General features: G+C 37.6%; 1 protein-coding gene across 2 annotated transcripts; it reads left to right on the forward strand.

Moving 5' to 3' along the window:
• The first annotated feature begins 27 nt into the window (after positions 1 to 27).
• ipo9 (importin 9) lies at positions 28 to 10,549 on the forward strand. 2 transcript variants are annotated; one of them, XM_039673986.2, is made up of 24 exons: positions 28 to 270; positions 2,493 to 2,554; positions 2,649 to 2,735; positions 2,827 to 3,028; positions 3,115 to 3,203; positions 3,292 to 3,378; positions 3,933 to 4,052; positions 4,135 to 4,235; positions 4,370 to 4,428; positions 4,517 to 4,668; positions 4,749 to 4,847; positions 4,928 to 5,034; positions 5,123 to 5,262; positions 5,343 to 5,502; positions 6,442 to 6,668; positions 6,760 to 6,908; positions 6,987 to 7,115; positions 7,211 to 7,486; positions 8,358 to 8,524; positions 8,614 to 8,747; positions 8,832 to 8,951; positions 9,054 to 9,164; positions 9,570 to 9,646; positions 9,752 to 10,549. In XM_039673986.2, exons 1-24 carry the CDS (start codon positions 105 to 107, stop codon positions 9,860 to 9,862), a joined length of 3,132 nt encoding a protein of 1,043 aa, XP_039529920.1. In that variant the 5' UTR covers positions 28 to 104; the 3' UTR covers positions 9,863 to 10,549. The 2 variants fall into 2 exon arrangements, with proteins under 2 accessions (XP_039529920.1, XP_039529919.1); XM_039673985.2 differs by having other exon boundaries at positions 29 to 270; positions 5,340 to 5,502.
• Positions 10,550 to 12,058: the final 1,509 nt, after the last annotated feature.

Here is a 12,058-nt window from a genome sequence, read left to right on the forward strand (position 1 = left end):
TCGTTCATAGTCCCTCCCCAAACGTTCATTGGCGCGCTGTGTGTGCATCCTTCCGTCGGGTCCCCGGTCATCTCTCCGTGAGCCTCAGCAAAACTGGCAAAAATATGGCGGGTATGAGCGCATCGGGTCCCGGCCCGGTTTCGACTCTCGACCAGGTGGATAAAGGACTGAAGGACACTCTTATAGACGCCCTGAACGCCATTCTGTCGCCGGTGCAAGAAGTGCGTGCTGCTGCTGAGGAGCGTATTAAAGTGTTGGAAGTGACGGAGGGTAAGAACTGACGTGAGATGCTGCCAACAACATGCATGACACCATGTGAAGTGCAGATTTTCACTCACGGGCATTCCTGAACACATGCCTTTTAATTTTAAATGAACGTTTTCTAATTGTATGATGCTTCTCGAACGTGTTTATCATTCATGTAACGTTACGCGCGATGAATTCGCTAATATGTTGAATTGGATTGAATTGAGGAGGCAAAAGCATGTGCAGCCAACATGTTCCCGCATTTATAGTTGATGCTCTTGGAGACGTGAAAAGATTAGTTACATGTGTGTGGTTCGGTTCTGTCCGTCCATATTTAGTCAGTTTCACTTTTAAACTCACATGACGGTAATTTCGTGTTGGTAAATACGCGTCATGTTTGTGATAATTTCGCTTAAGATTGTAGGCTCAGTCCTAAGAAATCAACATTCCGTCATGTACTCAAGTTCATGTTGTTCCAAACCTGTTTCTGTGGGTGTTTGAGACTGACCATTAATTTTAATTGCATACTTTTTTCGTACAGTAGAAGTGATTGTTGTTTGAGTTAGGCGGGAGAATAAAAAGCTCCCCAGTAAAATAAATTATAGTTTGTGGTTGAACTAGTAGTTTAAGTTTCTTAGTGATACGTTTTTTTATTATTATTATTATTACGTCCTACTTTATTTCATAGTCTTATTTCTTTCCTTCTGAATGAAATGCATCACTTCCTCATCCTATGGTCACTTGAGGTTTGCTTTCTTCTTGTGTCTACATTACAATTAATTCGGAATAACCCCTATCATCAGGTTACATCACTCCTGTTTAGTTAAACAGTCAAAAACTGTCTTTTTGCTGGCTGGACTTGAGTCTGTTGCATTGACCAATAAAATGTATCAGTTTAAGTAGTAATGCTTGAAACCCTGGTAAGATAGTATAGGTAAGTCTATTTGATGTGATTTTTACATCTGGAAGACGTATAAGAGTGTTTGCTCATCTGCAATACATCTATAGGACGTTTCCTGTCAGATGTCAAATAGACGTTTATAAGATGTAATAATTTAAAATGCATGTTAAGCTGACATCTTCTAAACGTCTATTTGACATCTGATCGGAAACGTCCTATAGACACTCTTAAAAATACGTCTTCCAGATGTATAAATCACATCAAATAGACTTGTGCTATCAAATCCTCACGATATTCCGATTAGTGGTCAATTATATAATTGACCATTAATCTGAATATTGGTGAGGTTGTATCTCCCTCATTGTATAGTTATGTTATTTTCTGCATACTAGCTACTTGATTTTGATTGGATTTTATAATTGTTTTACAGTCATACCCATAATTATTCATATTGAGATTTTTTTCCAATACAATAATTCAGAAGTGCACTGCAGTTTAAACGTTTGAGGTCAGTAATGGTTTTAAAAAGGAAACTTTTGCTCACAAAGGCTACATTTAAAATACAGCGGAAAAATATTGTTTATTATAATTAAATGTTTATGATATAATTAATTCCTGTCAGGCAAAGCTGAATTTTCAGGATCATTACTCCTGTCTTCAGTGTCACATGACCCTACAGAAATCATTCTAACATGCCGATTTGGTGCTCAAGAAACATTTCTTATCAATTTTGAAAACAGTTGTGCAGTTTAATATTTTTGTGGAAACCGTGATGCTTTTTAGGGATTCTCTGATAATTAGAATGTTCTAAAGAACAGTATTTATTTGAAATATAAATCTCTTGTAACATTATAAACATTTTTTCATGTCGCTTTTGATTGATCTAATGAATCCTTGCTCAATACAAATATTTGTCTCATTAAAAAAAAATGAATTGATTCCCAACTTTTTGAACTGCAGTGTAAAAAAAAAAAAATCTTCCCACATAAAGTTTGCCCTTGAAAACCAGTCACTGGCTGTGGCCTCTCTCAGACTGCTGCTGTGTGTTGGGTGTCAGCAGTAACATTGTCTCTTAGCCACCAGCCTCTCATTGAGTTAAATCCATGGATGATAAAAGATATGAAAGTGCTGTGTTGCTGTGAATGAAGCGTACATTAGACATGTGTCTTTGATTGTACACACTTCGCTTCTAGTTCTAATGCATTTTTTTGCCCAGCTTGCTAAATTATTGTTGGTTCTTTGTACTTGAGAACTGCACTTGTATTTGATTTGAGTTTTGATGTGCATCTGGTTGTTTTTGGCTCCCTGTGAAAAATGACATAATATTTTTGCACCTGTTTTGTAGAGTTTGGAGTTCACCTTGCAGAGCTCACTGTCGACCCACATGGAGCACTTGCTATACGCCAAGTAAGACTTAGTTGACATTTAGATATTTTCAGCACAAAGCATTTGATTGTTATGGTTACATTTGCTTAATTTTTGTTCTATGTATCTGTTGTAGTTGGCCTCTGTCATTCTGAAGCAGTATGTTGAGACCCATTGGTGCGCCCAGTCAGAGAAATATAGACCCCCAGAGACGACAGAATGGGTTAGAGACGCGTATTTATGTCTGGTTGTTTTAGAGTGTTGGAGATGTTGCAGTATGTTAATTTGCTTCCCATTTCCTTTTCTTTTCAAAGGCCAAAGCTGCGATCCGTGAGCTGCTTCCAGGTGGTTTGCGGGAGGCCATCAGTAAGGTGCGCTCCAGCGTGGCCTACGCCGTGTCGGCTATTGCACATTGGGACTGGCCTGAAGCTTGGCCCGGGCTCTTTAAGCTCCTCATGGACATGCTGGCCAGTGGGGATGTTAACGCTGTACACGGTGCCATGAGGGTCCTCACTGGTAATGACTCCAAGCATCTATGGCTCTTTCTTACAGTCACAGCAAGTGACAATGTTTTTTTAAGCAACGTATTATGTGTTTCTTAGAATTTACACGAGAGGTGACGGATGTGCAGATGCCTGATGTTGCACCTGTCATTTTGCCTCAAATGTACAAGATTTTTACCATGGCAGAGGTATTATACTCGGCTTAAAAACATGGTACAGTCCATGCTTTTGAGACAGTCGTGTGTAAACGCTTGTGTTCTGTACTTGCTGTTGCAGGTTTACAGTATTCGCACACGATCCAGATCAGTTGAGATCTTTACCACTTGCGCCAATCTCATCTGTGCGATTGATGAAGTAGCAAAGGTAAGCTCATAGACAAACAGGTATCGCTTTACAATTAAGTTCAGTTTAATAACTTGGGTAATGCAGGTGCTATCAATCCACTAAGTTAGAACAATACTTTTATAGCATTTATTAATCTTGGTTAATGTTAATTTATACATATTCAAAAGTTTGGGATCAGTAAGATTTTTTGTTATTATAATTTTTTCCTTTTTTCAGTAAGAATCCATTAAAGGCATTTATAATGGTACAAACATTTTTTATTTCAAATAAATGCCTAAAGTTCTTCTGAACCTAATTCATCAAAGACGGGGGGGGGGGGGTATCAGTTTCCACAAAAACTATCAAGAAGCACAGTGGTTTTTAACCATGATAGTAAGAAATGTTTCTTGAGCACCAAATCAGCATATTAGAATATCATGTGACACTGAAGATTGGAGTAATGATACTGAAAATTCAGCTTTGCATCACAGGAATAAATGACATTTTATTAAAATAGAAGTTCAGCTGATTAACAAGTGTTAAACATATTGAATAGTTCTCTGACATTTTGAAACATTTGTTTTTGATTCTAGGGTGCTGCCAATACTCTGATCTTCCCAGTGGTTCAGCAGTTCACAGAGGCCTTTATACAGGCTCTGCAGATCCCAGACGGACCCACTTCAGATAGTGGCCTGAAAATGGAAGTCCTTAAGGTGACTAGCTGTCCCATCATGCGGACAAACACTTTCCCCCCTCATGATGTAATTGTAATTATATATTGTTATGTCTTCATAGGCAGTGACGGCCCTCGTGAAGAACTTCCCCAAACCTATGGTGTCCTCCATGCAACAGATTCTTCCTATTGTGTGGAACACGTTGACAGAGAGCGCCTCCTTATATCCAGTCATTGACGGCTTTTACCACTTCTTTAACCTATTGCCATTAATATCTGAGACACATCTGCTGTTTTTATCAATGCTACAGTCATTTCAATAACACATTCAAGCACTTTTCTTAACCAATTATGTACTTATGTGAGAACTGAGGTCAACTACACAGAAGAAGTGGATGATCCAGTTGACTCTGATGGTATGTGGCACTAGATTTCTGTAATTAATCGTCATTGTTATTTAGATTTCTTTAGTAAGCACTGAGCTCTGTTAATTCAATGTCACAGGTGAGGTCCTTGGCTTTGAGAACCTCGTCTTCAGCATCTTTGAGTTTGTCCACACACTGTTGGAAAACAAGAAGTTCAAGAGCACAGTGAAGAAAGCTCTACCAGAGCTTATATATTACATCATCCTCTACATGCAGATCACGGAGGATCAGGTTTGTGGATGGTGTGAGTGTGTGTGTGTGTGTCTCAAGTCTTTATAGTTATAATCTAAACGTTCTCATTTGTCTCCCAGATCAAGGTATGGACTGCCAATCCGCAGCAGTTTGTTGAGGATGAGGATGATGATACGTTCTCTTATTCGGTCCGGATATCAGCACAGGATCTGTTGCTGGTGAGAGCACAGAGATTTTCTTTGTGGGTGTTTGATTATTTTTCTCTCTTTTATATCTAATGTATCCTCTCGTCCATCAGGCTGTGGCTGCCGAGTTTCAGAATGAGAGCGCTGCTGCTTTAGCGGCGGCTGCAACGCGGCATCTCCAAGAGGCAGAGCAAGCCAAGAACGCTGGCAGTGAACACTGGTAAAGAGTGAAAACACATCTTCTGTCACAACCAAGCTTTGTCTTTCAGTGGGGTGCTTTACATCAATATCTCTCCGTGGATATGTAGGTGGAAGGTGCATGAGGCTTGCATGCTGTCCTTGGGTTCGGTCAAGACCATCATCACAGAGAATGTAAAGAACGGTCGTGTGCAGTTTGACATGCATGGATTCCTTGCCAATGTCATCCTCGCTGACCTCAATTTACCAGGTAACCCAGGTTTACCATGCTGGTAAATGGCATGAGTTTAATGGCAGGATCTGATCCGCATGTCATTCAATTCCCAGCAGCCTCGCCATTCCTGTTGGGTCGGGCCTTATGGGCAGCCAGTCGCTTCACTGCAGCGATGTCCCCAGAGCTCATTCAGCAATTCCTACAGGCCACTGTGAGTGGTTTGCATGAGACCCAGCCACCCTCTGTTCGGATCTCCGCTGTGAGAGCTATCTGGGGGTAAGACTTTTATTTCCAGTTTCTCATGTGTATGGTTTAATAAATAAATCTGTATGCCGTTCCATTTTATTTAATTTTTTTTAGAACAGAGAATGGTTGAATGCTTACCATGGCAAAAGAACCACAAAGATAAAGGATTTTTTTATTATTATTATTATTATTTAGGAGCTAATAAAGGGTTGCTTCTAAGCAGGAAGCTTAATCGGTTCTACACACTGAGCATTTTAGGGATTAAAACCTGAAAATGTCTTGATGATGAAGAATTGAAGATGTATGTACATGTATGTATGTGTGTGTGTGTGTATTTATACATGTAAATAATATGTATTTGTGTGTGTGGTTTAAACTGAATATTCAATTTAATTATTTCAAATAATTGTTAATGTGGAAACATGAATATTCAATAATTCTCCAGTCTTTTTGTCATTTACACTACAGTTACAAATTTGGAGGGGTTTTTTGTTTGTTTTTTGTTTTTTAAAGATTTAATGTGTAGTGAATTGATACTTTTTTTTTTAATTTAACCAGGATGCAGTAAATTGATCCAAAGTGACATTAAGATCATTTTATAATGTTACTAAAGATTTCTAATTCAAATGCTGTTCTTTTGAATTTTCAACTCATCAAACAATTCTGAGAAATGATCATGGTTTCCACACAAATATTAATCAGTACAACTGATTTCTGAAGGATCATGTGACACTAAAGACTAGAGTAATGGACTGCTGAAAATTCAGGAATAAATTCTATTTTTAAACTTATTAAACAGTTTTTCACTATATTACTATTTATACTGTATTTTTGATCAAATAAATGCAGCCTTGGTGAGTGTAAGAGACTTCAAATGTATAAAAAAAAAAATCGTACAGACCTTAAACTTTTGAACTGTCATGTATTTTTTATTTTTTTACGTGATCTCTCTTTATATATGTTTCACAGGTATTGTGATCAACTCAAGCTGTCGGAGAGTACCCACGTCCTGCAGCCGTTCCTGCCCAGTGTCTTGGAAGGGTTGGTGCAGCTCGCGGCTCAGTTCAGCTCTGAAGTTCTCACTTTAGTCATGGAAACCCTTTGTATTGTTTGCACCGTGGATCCGGCTTTCACCACGAGTGCTGAGAACAAGATCTGCCCGCTCACTATTGCCATATTCCTTAAGTACAGTAATGGTAAGATCGTTTTATAATTATTTAATTTTTTCTGGTCAACATCCAGTATCATTTGCCTTGTAGATTAGATTTTCTTTTCTCTTTCTGTTAGATCCAGTTGTAGCATCTTTAGCGCAAGACATCTTCAAGGAGCTTGCCCAGATTGAAGCCTGCCAAGGACCCATGCAAATGCGCCTCATTCCTACTCTCTCTAGCATTATGCAGGCACCGCCTGATAAAATCCCATCTGGCCTTTGTGCTGTAAGATAAACTCATTTTGTTCTACTTCCATTTATGAACTGTTTTCTGTAAGTAATACATATTTTTCTGTTCTTGCAGACATCCATAGATATCCTAACTACAGTTGTTCGTAACACTAAGCCCCCTCTGTCAGACATGCTTGTGTGCCAAGCATTTCCTGCGGTGGCCCAGTGCACCCTCCGCACAGATGACAACACCACAATGCAGGTAGCATCAGTTTCCTAAAAACAAAAATCTGTTGTATCTTTTCGGAGTCCTCATGTCAGTTGTTATCTAACTCGCATCGTTGCTGATTTTCCCAGAATGGCGGTGAATGCTTGAGGGCCTATGTGTCTGTGGCGCTGGAGCAGATTGCCCAGTGGCAAGATGAGCAAGGCCACAGTGGCCTGTGGTATGTCATGCAGGTTGTCAGTCAGCTCCTGGACCCTCGCACGTCTGAGTTCACCGCTGCTTTTGTAGGTCGTCTGGTGTCCACTCTCATTGCCCGAGCTGGCACACAGTTGGCTGACCAGCTGGACCAAATACTGCGTGCTATTCTCAGCAAGATGCAGCAGGCCGAGACCCTCAGTGTGATGCAGGTACGGTTGGATCGTGAACAGAATTTTGGCCCAGGTGCAGTACCCCAGTGTCTACTTAACTGATACCATTAGTGTTTTCAAACTTGGGCCTGGGGGCCACAAGCAGGGTCCAGGGGAAATTTGAGAGAACATTAAATATTAGGGCTGTCAACCTTAATTTGTTGACTTTAAATGTCAATAAATATGCTTAACAGTCATTTTAACATCATTTATGACATTCATTAAGTGTTTTGTTGTTTCTTATTGCATTTTTGAAATAAGGCGCCCATCATATTTGGAGGTCATTGTGGTCAAGTTTGGAATAACTCTGTAATAGAAAGAAATAAACAGTTTTCATCGTCATGGAATACCTAGAAATAACCAGGAATTTTAAAATTGTGTTTTCCAGAACTGAAAAAGTAATGAAATGTAAAATCATGGAAATAAAAATAAAAGTCATCAGCTATTAAGCCATAAATGATTAATTCAGCAAAGTGTTCTATTGTTTCAGTTCTTTTCAATTAATTGGTCATAACCACTTGCTAAATGGCCTGAATATTCATAAATTAATCAGCATGAAACAAAAATGGATAAATCATACCCTTCATTTGTAGATAGCATGTTAAACATTCAGTTCCTTGAAAGGAAAGGAACCAAATTAATACAGTACATTACATTTTTGGTACCATGGTACTGGGATACTGCTGAACCCGAATGCAGGTGTGGCATGATGTTGGTACAGAAGTAGTACCCACTTAATAAAGTGCAATTTTACTTTTCAGCAAGTAATATATTTCTGCTTGTTTTTGCATATTGAACATTAATTTTCTTGCATGACAGATAATTCTGAAGCTGGCTGCACAAATGAAGTCTGAAATATGTCCTCTTTCAGTCCCTGATCATGGTTTTCGCGCACCTGGTCCATATCCAGTTGGAGCCCCTTCTGGAATTCCTATGCAGTCTTCCAGGTCCCACAGGGAAACCTGCCCTAGAGTTTGTCATGGCTGAGTGGATGAGTCGCCAACATCTGTTCTATGGCCAGTATGAAGGCAAAGTCAGGTGAGGGTTTCCAATCTAGTCTCCAGCGTGTTTAAAGGAATTGTACAGCTTGTATTGAAATAACACTGTAATCACTCTGTCCACCACAGTGCTGTCGCCTTGTGTAAACTCCTCCAGCACGGTCTCAATACAAATGACAAGCGCCTCCAAGATATAGTCGTCAAAGGAGATGAAATTTTTAATCCAGACGAGGGAATTTGTACACGTTCTAAATCGGCCAAGAGTAAGTAGATGACCTCTTAAACTGCCAAATTAATGATTAATAATTGTTATTACCTCAGATATCTGACTGATCTGTTCCTCTCAGACCCACAGCGCTGGACCAACATTCCTTTGCTGGTAAAGATCTTTAAACTCATCATCAATGAACTGTCTTCTGTGGTGGAGGCTAATGCAAATAGAGCAAATCCAGCAGATTGGAGCCAAGGTATTTATGTGGTTGGTTTAAATATTTACCCCTAGTATTAGTATTAATTTATGAAGTTGAATTGTGGTGGGCATCTTAAGTTTTGTAACTCTTGCTTTCCAGACTCTGGTGGAATGTGGGATGATCTGGCGGAGGAAGAGGATGATGATGAAGAGGAAGATGAAGGACTAGCAGGACAGCTTCTGTCTGATCTCATTGCCTCCAACAAATACGGTAAAAATTAATTTGGCCAACGTGGGCTTAAATTAGCATTTTTCCATTCTAATATTACATGTATGTGTTTGGCTTCATCCAAAGTGACTTGAATTGCATTTAGGTTAATGTATTTGTTTCATTTTTAGTTTTTTATAAATTTCCAGTTAGTCATATTTTTTTTTTGTTTTGTTTAATGTAATCTTTTCATCAAACATTGTTTTTATTTCAATTAACAAAAATGTTTTCAATAGTTTCAATTTTAGTTAACAATAATAATCTGTGTTGGACAGACATTTCCCGTTCTGTACATGCTCCGCTTTGTTAGTAAAAAACAAACAAACCAGACAAACCAGTGAAGTGCACAATGCTTTCTATATTCTACAAATAAGCCATTGAATAACAGTTATTGTTATTTCCCCATAGACGATGATTATTATGAGGACGATGATGATGAAGATCCAGATGCTCTGAAGGATCCCATATATCAAATTGACCTTCAGGTGAGTCATTTTGTGATTCAAAACACAGTATTTCTGTAACACAGTGTAGACCTATATCTCTTATTAATATGCTGTTAAATGATTCTAGTGTTTCTCTCTCCACAGGCTTATCTGACGGATTTCCTAACCCAGTTTGCTCAGCAGCCTTGCTATAGCATGTTTTCAAGCCACTTGAATGAAGTGGAGAGAAGAGCCTTGCAGTCCATTGGTATATGACCTGCATCCCCACCCAACATCGGCTCCTTGTCCTTTGTTTCCGTCTTTACCACTCAGTCATCTTTTCTTCAAACTTGAACATTTGAGTGGCCTCAGAATGCCTTTCGGACGACGCTCTTGATTCACAAAAGGTTTTCGTGCCTCTCCCTGTGTTTTATTAAGGGAAGGAATGGACTAGGATTGATTCCTGTGGATGTTATAAGAGAAGGGCCTGAGGAGCAGCTTCTTAGCGTACCAGACGTGACTGTGTGGGTGCATTTGAATCGAATGTCAAAACACTACTGTGCTTTGATAGACATGTCTGGTATGATGAATTAATTTTTTGCAAAGTGACTGGTGACGGTATAGGAACAATTTCAAAGTATCAATTGTCCATTTGTACCTTCTCACTTTACTAAATCACAATGGTTACAAAATCTTTCTGTAGAGGAAGGAAAACGACTTCTGGCAGATGATTAATTAATCTTTGAAAAAAGTTGGAACTGTTGGCGGCCTTATTAAAATATTCCACGTCGTTTGTCATTACGTGGTCTCATGAGCATGGTCTTTATGGCTACACACTGTTGGGTGAGCATGAAGAATTATGTGGTGTTACAATGGTGATCTTACAGTCTTATTAGCAACACTGTCTCCACTTGAGTATGAGAAAAAATTCAAAATAAAAGGCCTGTTATGGTCTAATTTTAAGTGTATTTAGTTCGAAAAGTTTTTGAAGATTTAGACATCTGTATGACAGTATTTTATTTTTTTACCGTAAAAAAAAACAACTTCAAATTATATATATTCACTCTTAAAGATATATTGCTAAAACTTAACAATAAGGTCTTATTTGTTAACATTAGTTAGAGTGAACTGGCAATGAGCAATATATGTAAAGCATTTATTTATTTGTTAGTGTCAGTAGAAATATTGTTCATGTTAGTTCATAGTGCATTAACTAATGTCAACAAAAATCCAGTTGTATTACCAAATGTAAAAATTAGCATGAAGATTAATAAATGCTGTAGAAGTATTGTTCATTGTTAGTTCATGTTAACAAATCAAACCTTATTGTCATTGATAATTTTGTGTATATCGGTTGTTATTTGCCGGATGCAAAACATTTTTGTAACTGTACATTATCGTTAGGATAATTATGTTTAATTGGTTATAAACATGCAAATGGATTGTATAACTTATTCCATTACAAAGCATTGTTTTGTCAAAAACAAATCTAAAGTATCATGACATGAAGGCCAAGTATCCCTTACTCAGAAGTTAGTGCACACACATTAGGTGCAGTGAGTAGTGAAAAACACACACTGACCCGACACACACACCCAGAGCAGTGGCATCTGGCATTGTTTTTGTTTTTTGTTTTTTGTTTTTTAAGTTAACTCAGAAAAAAAAAAGAGTTCATCGTAGGCCACAACATTTATTTAAAAAATTATAAAGTTTTAATTAACATTTTTTTTAGTACAGCTAAAACCGTAGTGGCACTCAGTACTTGACATTAATTTACACATTTTAAGATTTTTTGATTTTATTTACTCTTTTGTATATAACTTAATTTGTAACTGACAATTATGAAAATAATATATACAACTTTGAGTCAAATGATGGGAAAAAATGCTCCTGCTTATCACATTTAGAGTTTATATATACACTGCCTTTCAAAAGTTTGGGATGTGTAAAAAAAATTTTTTGAAAGAAGTCTCACACCAAGGCTGCATTTATTTGAAGAAAAAAAAGTAATATTGTAATTTTAAATAACGGTTGTCTATTTTAAAATGTAATATATTTGTGTGATAGAAAAGCAGAATATTCAGCATCATAACTCCAGTCTTTAGGATCACATGATCCTTCAGAAATCATTCAATTCATTTACAATTATTTTGAATCAAATAAATGCAGCCTTTGTGGGTATAAGAGAATTTTAAAAATCTTACTTAGTGTATATATATGGTTAAATGGGGGAAGATCAGAATTTACTTTTAAATTAATATTTTTAGATAGAAGTTTAGCTAGCATGTAGGCTTTAGGATGATAGATGACATTAGCTAGGGTGGTTGCTATAGGAAATAAATAAAAACATTTCCTAAATTAGTTATAGCATAATATATGTGTATGCATTTCATTATTATGTAACATAACACTGTTATTTTCAGAAACGATAATGTAATGTGAATAAATGTATTTATCTCCATAAGTGTGAAC

This window comes from Pimephales promelas, chromosome 21, assembly GCF_988280905.1.
Source record: "Pimephales promelas chromosome 21, fPimPro1.hap1.1, whole genome shotgun sequence".
NCBI classification, from domain to species: domain Eukaryota; kingdom Metazoa; phylum Chordata; class Actinopteri; order Cypriniformes; family Leuciscidae; genus Pimephales; species Pimephales promelas.

Excerpts from the sequence above, each read along its gene's own strand:
- ipo9 (XM_039673985.2), top strand. The coding sequence starts at position 105 with ATGGCGGGTATGAGCGCATCGGGTCCCGGCCCGGTTTCGACTCTCGAC. Across the intron at positions 6,669-6,759 it reads ATTCCTTAAGTACAGTAATG|ATCCAGTTGTAGCATCTTTA; the intron begins GTAAGATCGTTT and ends TCTTTCTGTTAG. Across the intron at positions 7,487-8,357 it reads AGACCCTCAGTGTGATGCAG|TCCCTGATCATGGTTTTCGC; the intron begins GTACGGTTGGAT and ends GTCCTCTTTCAG.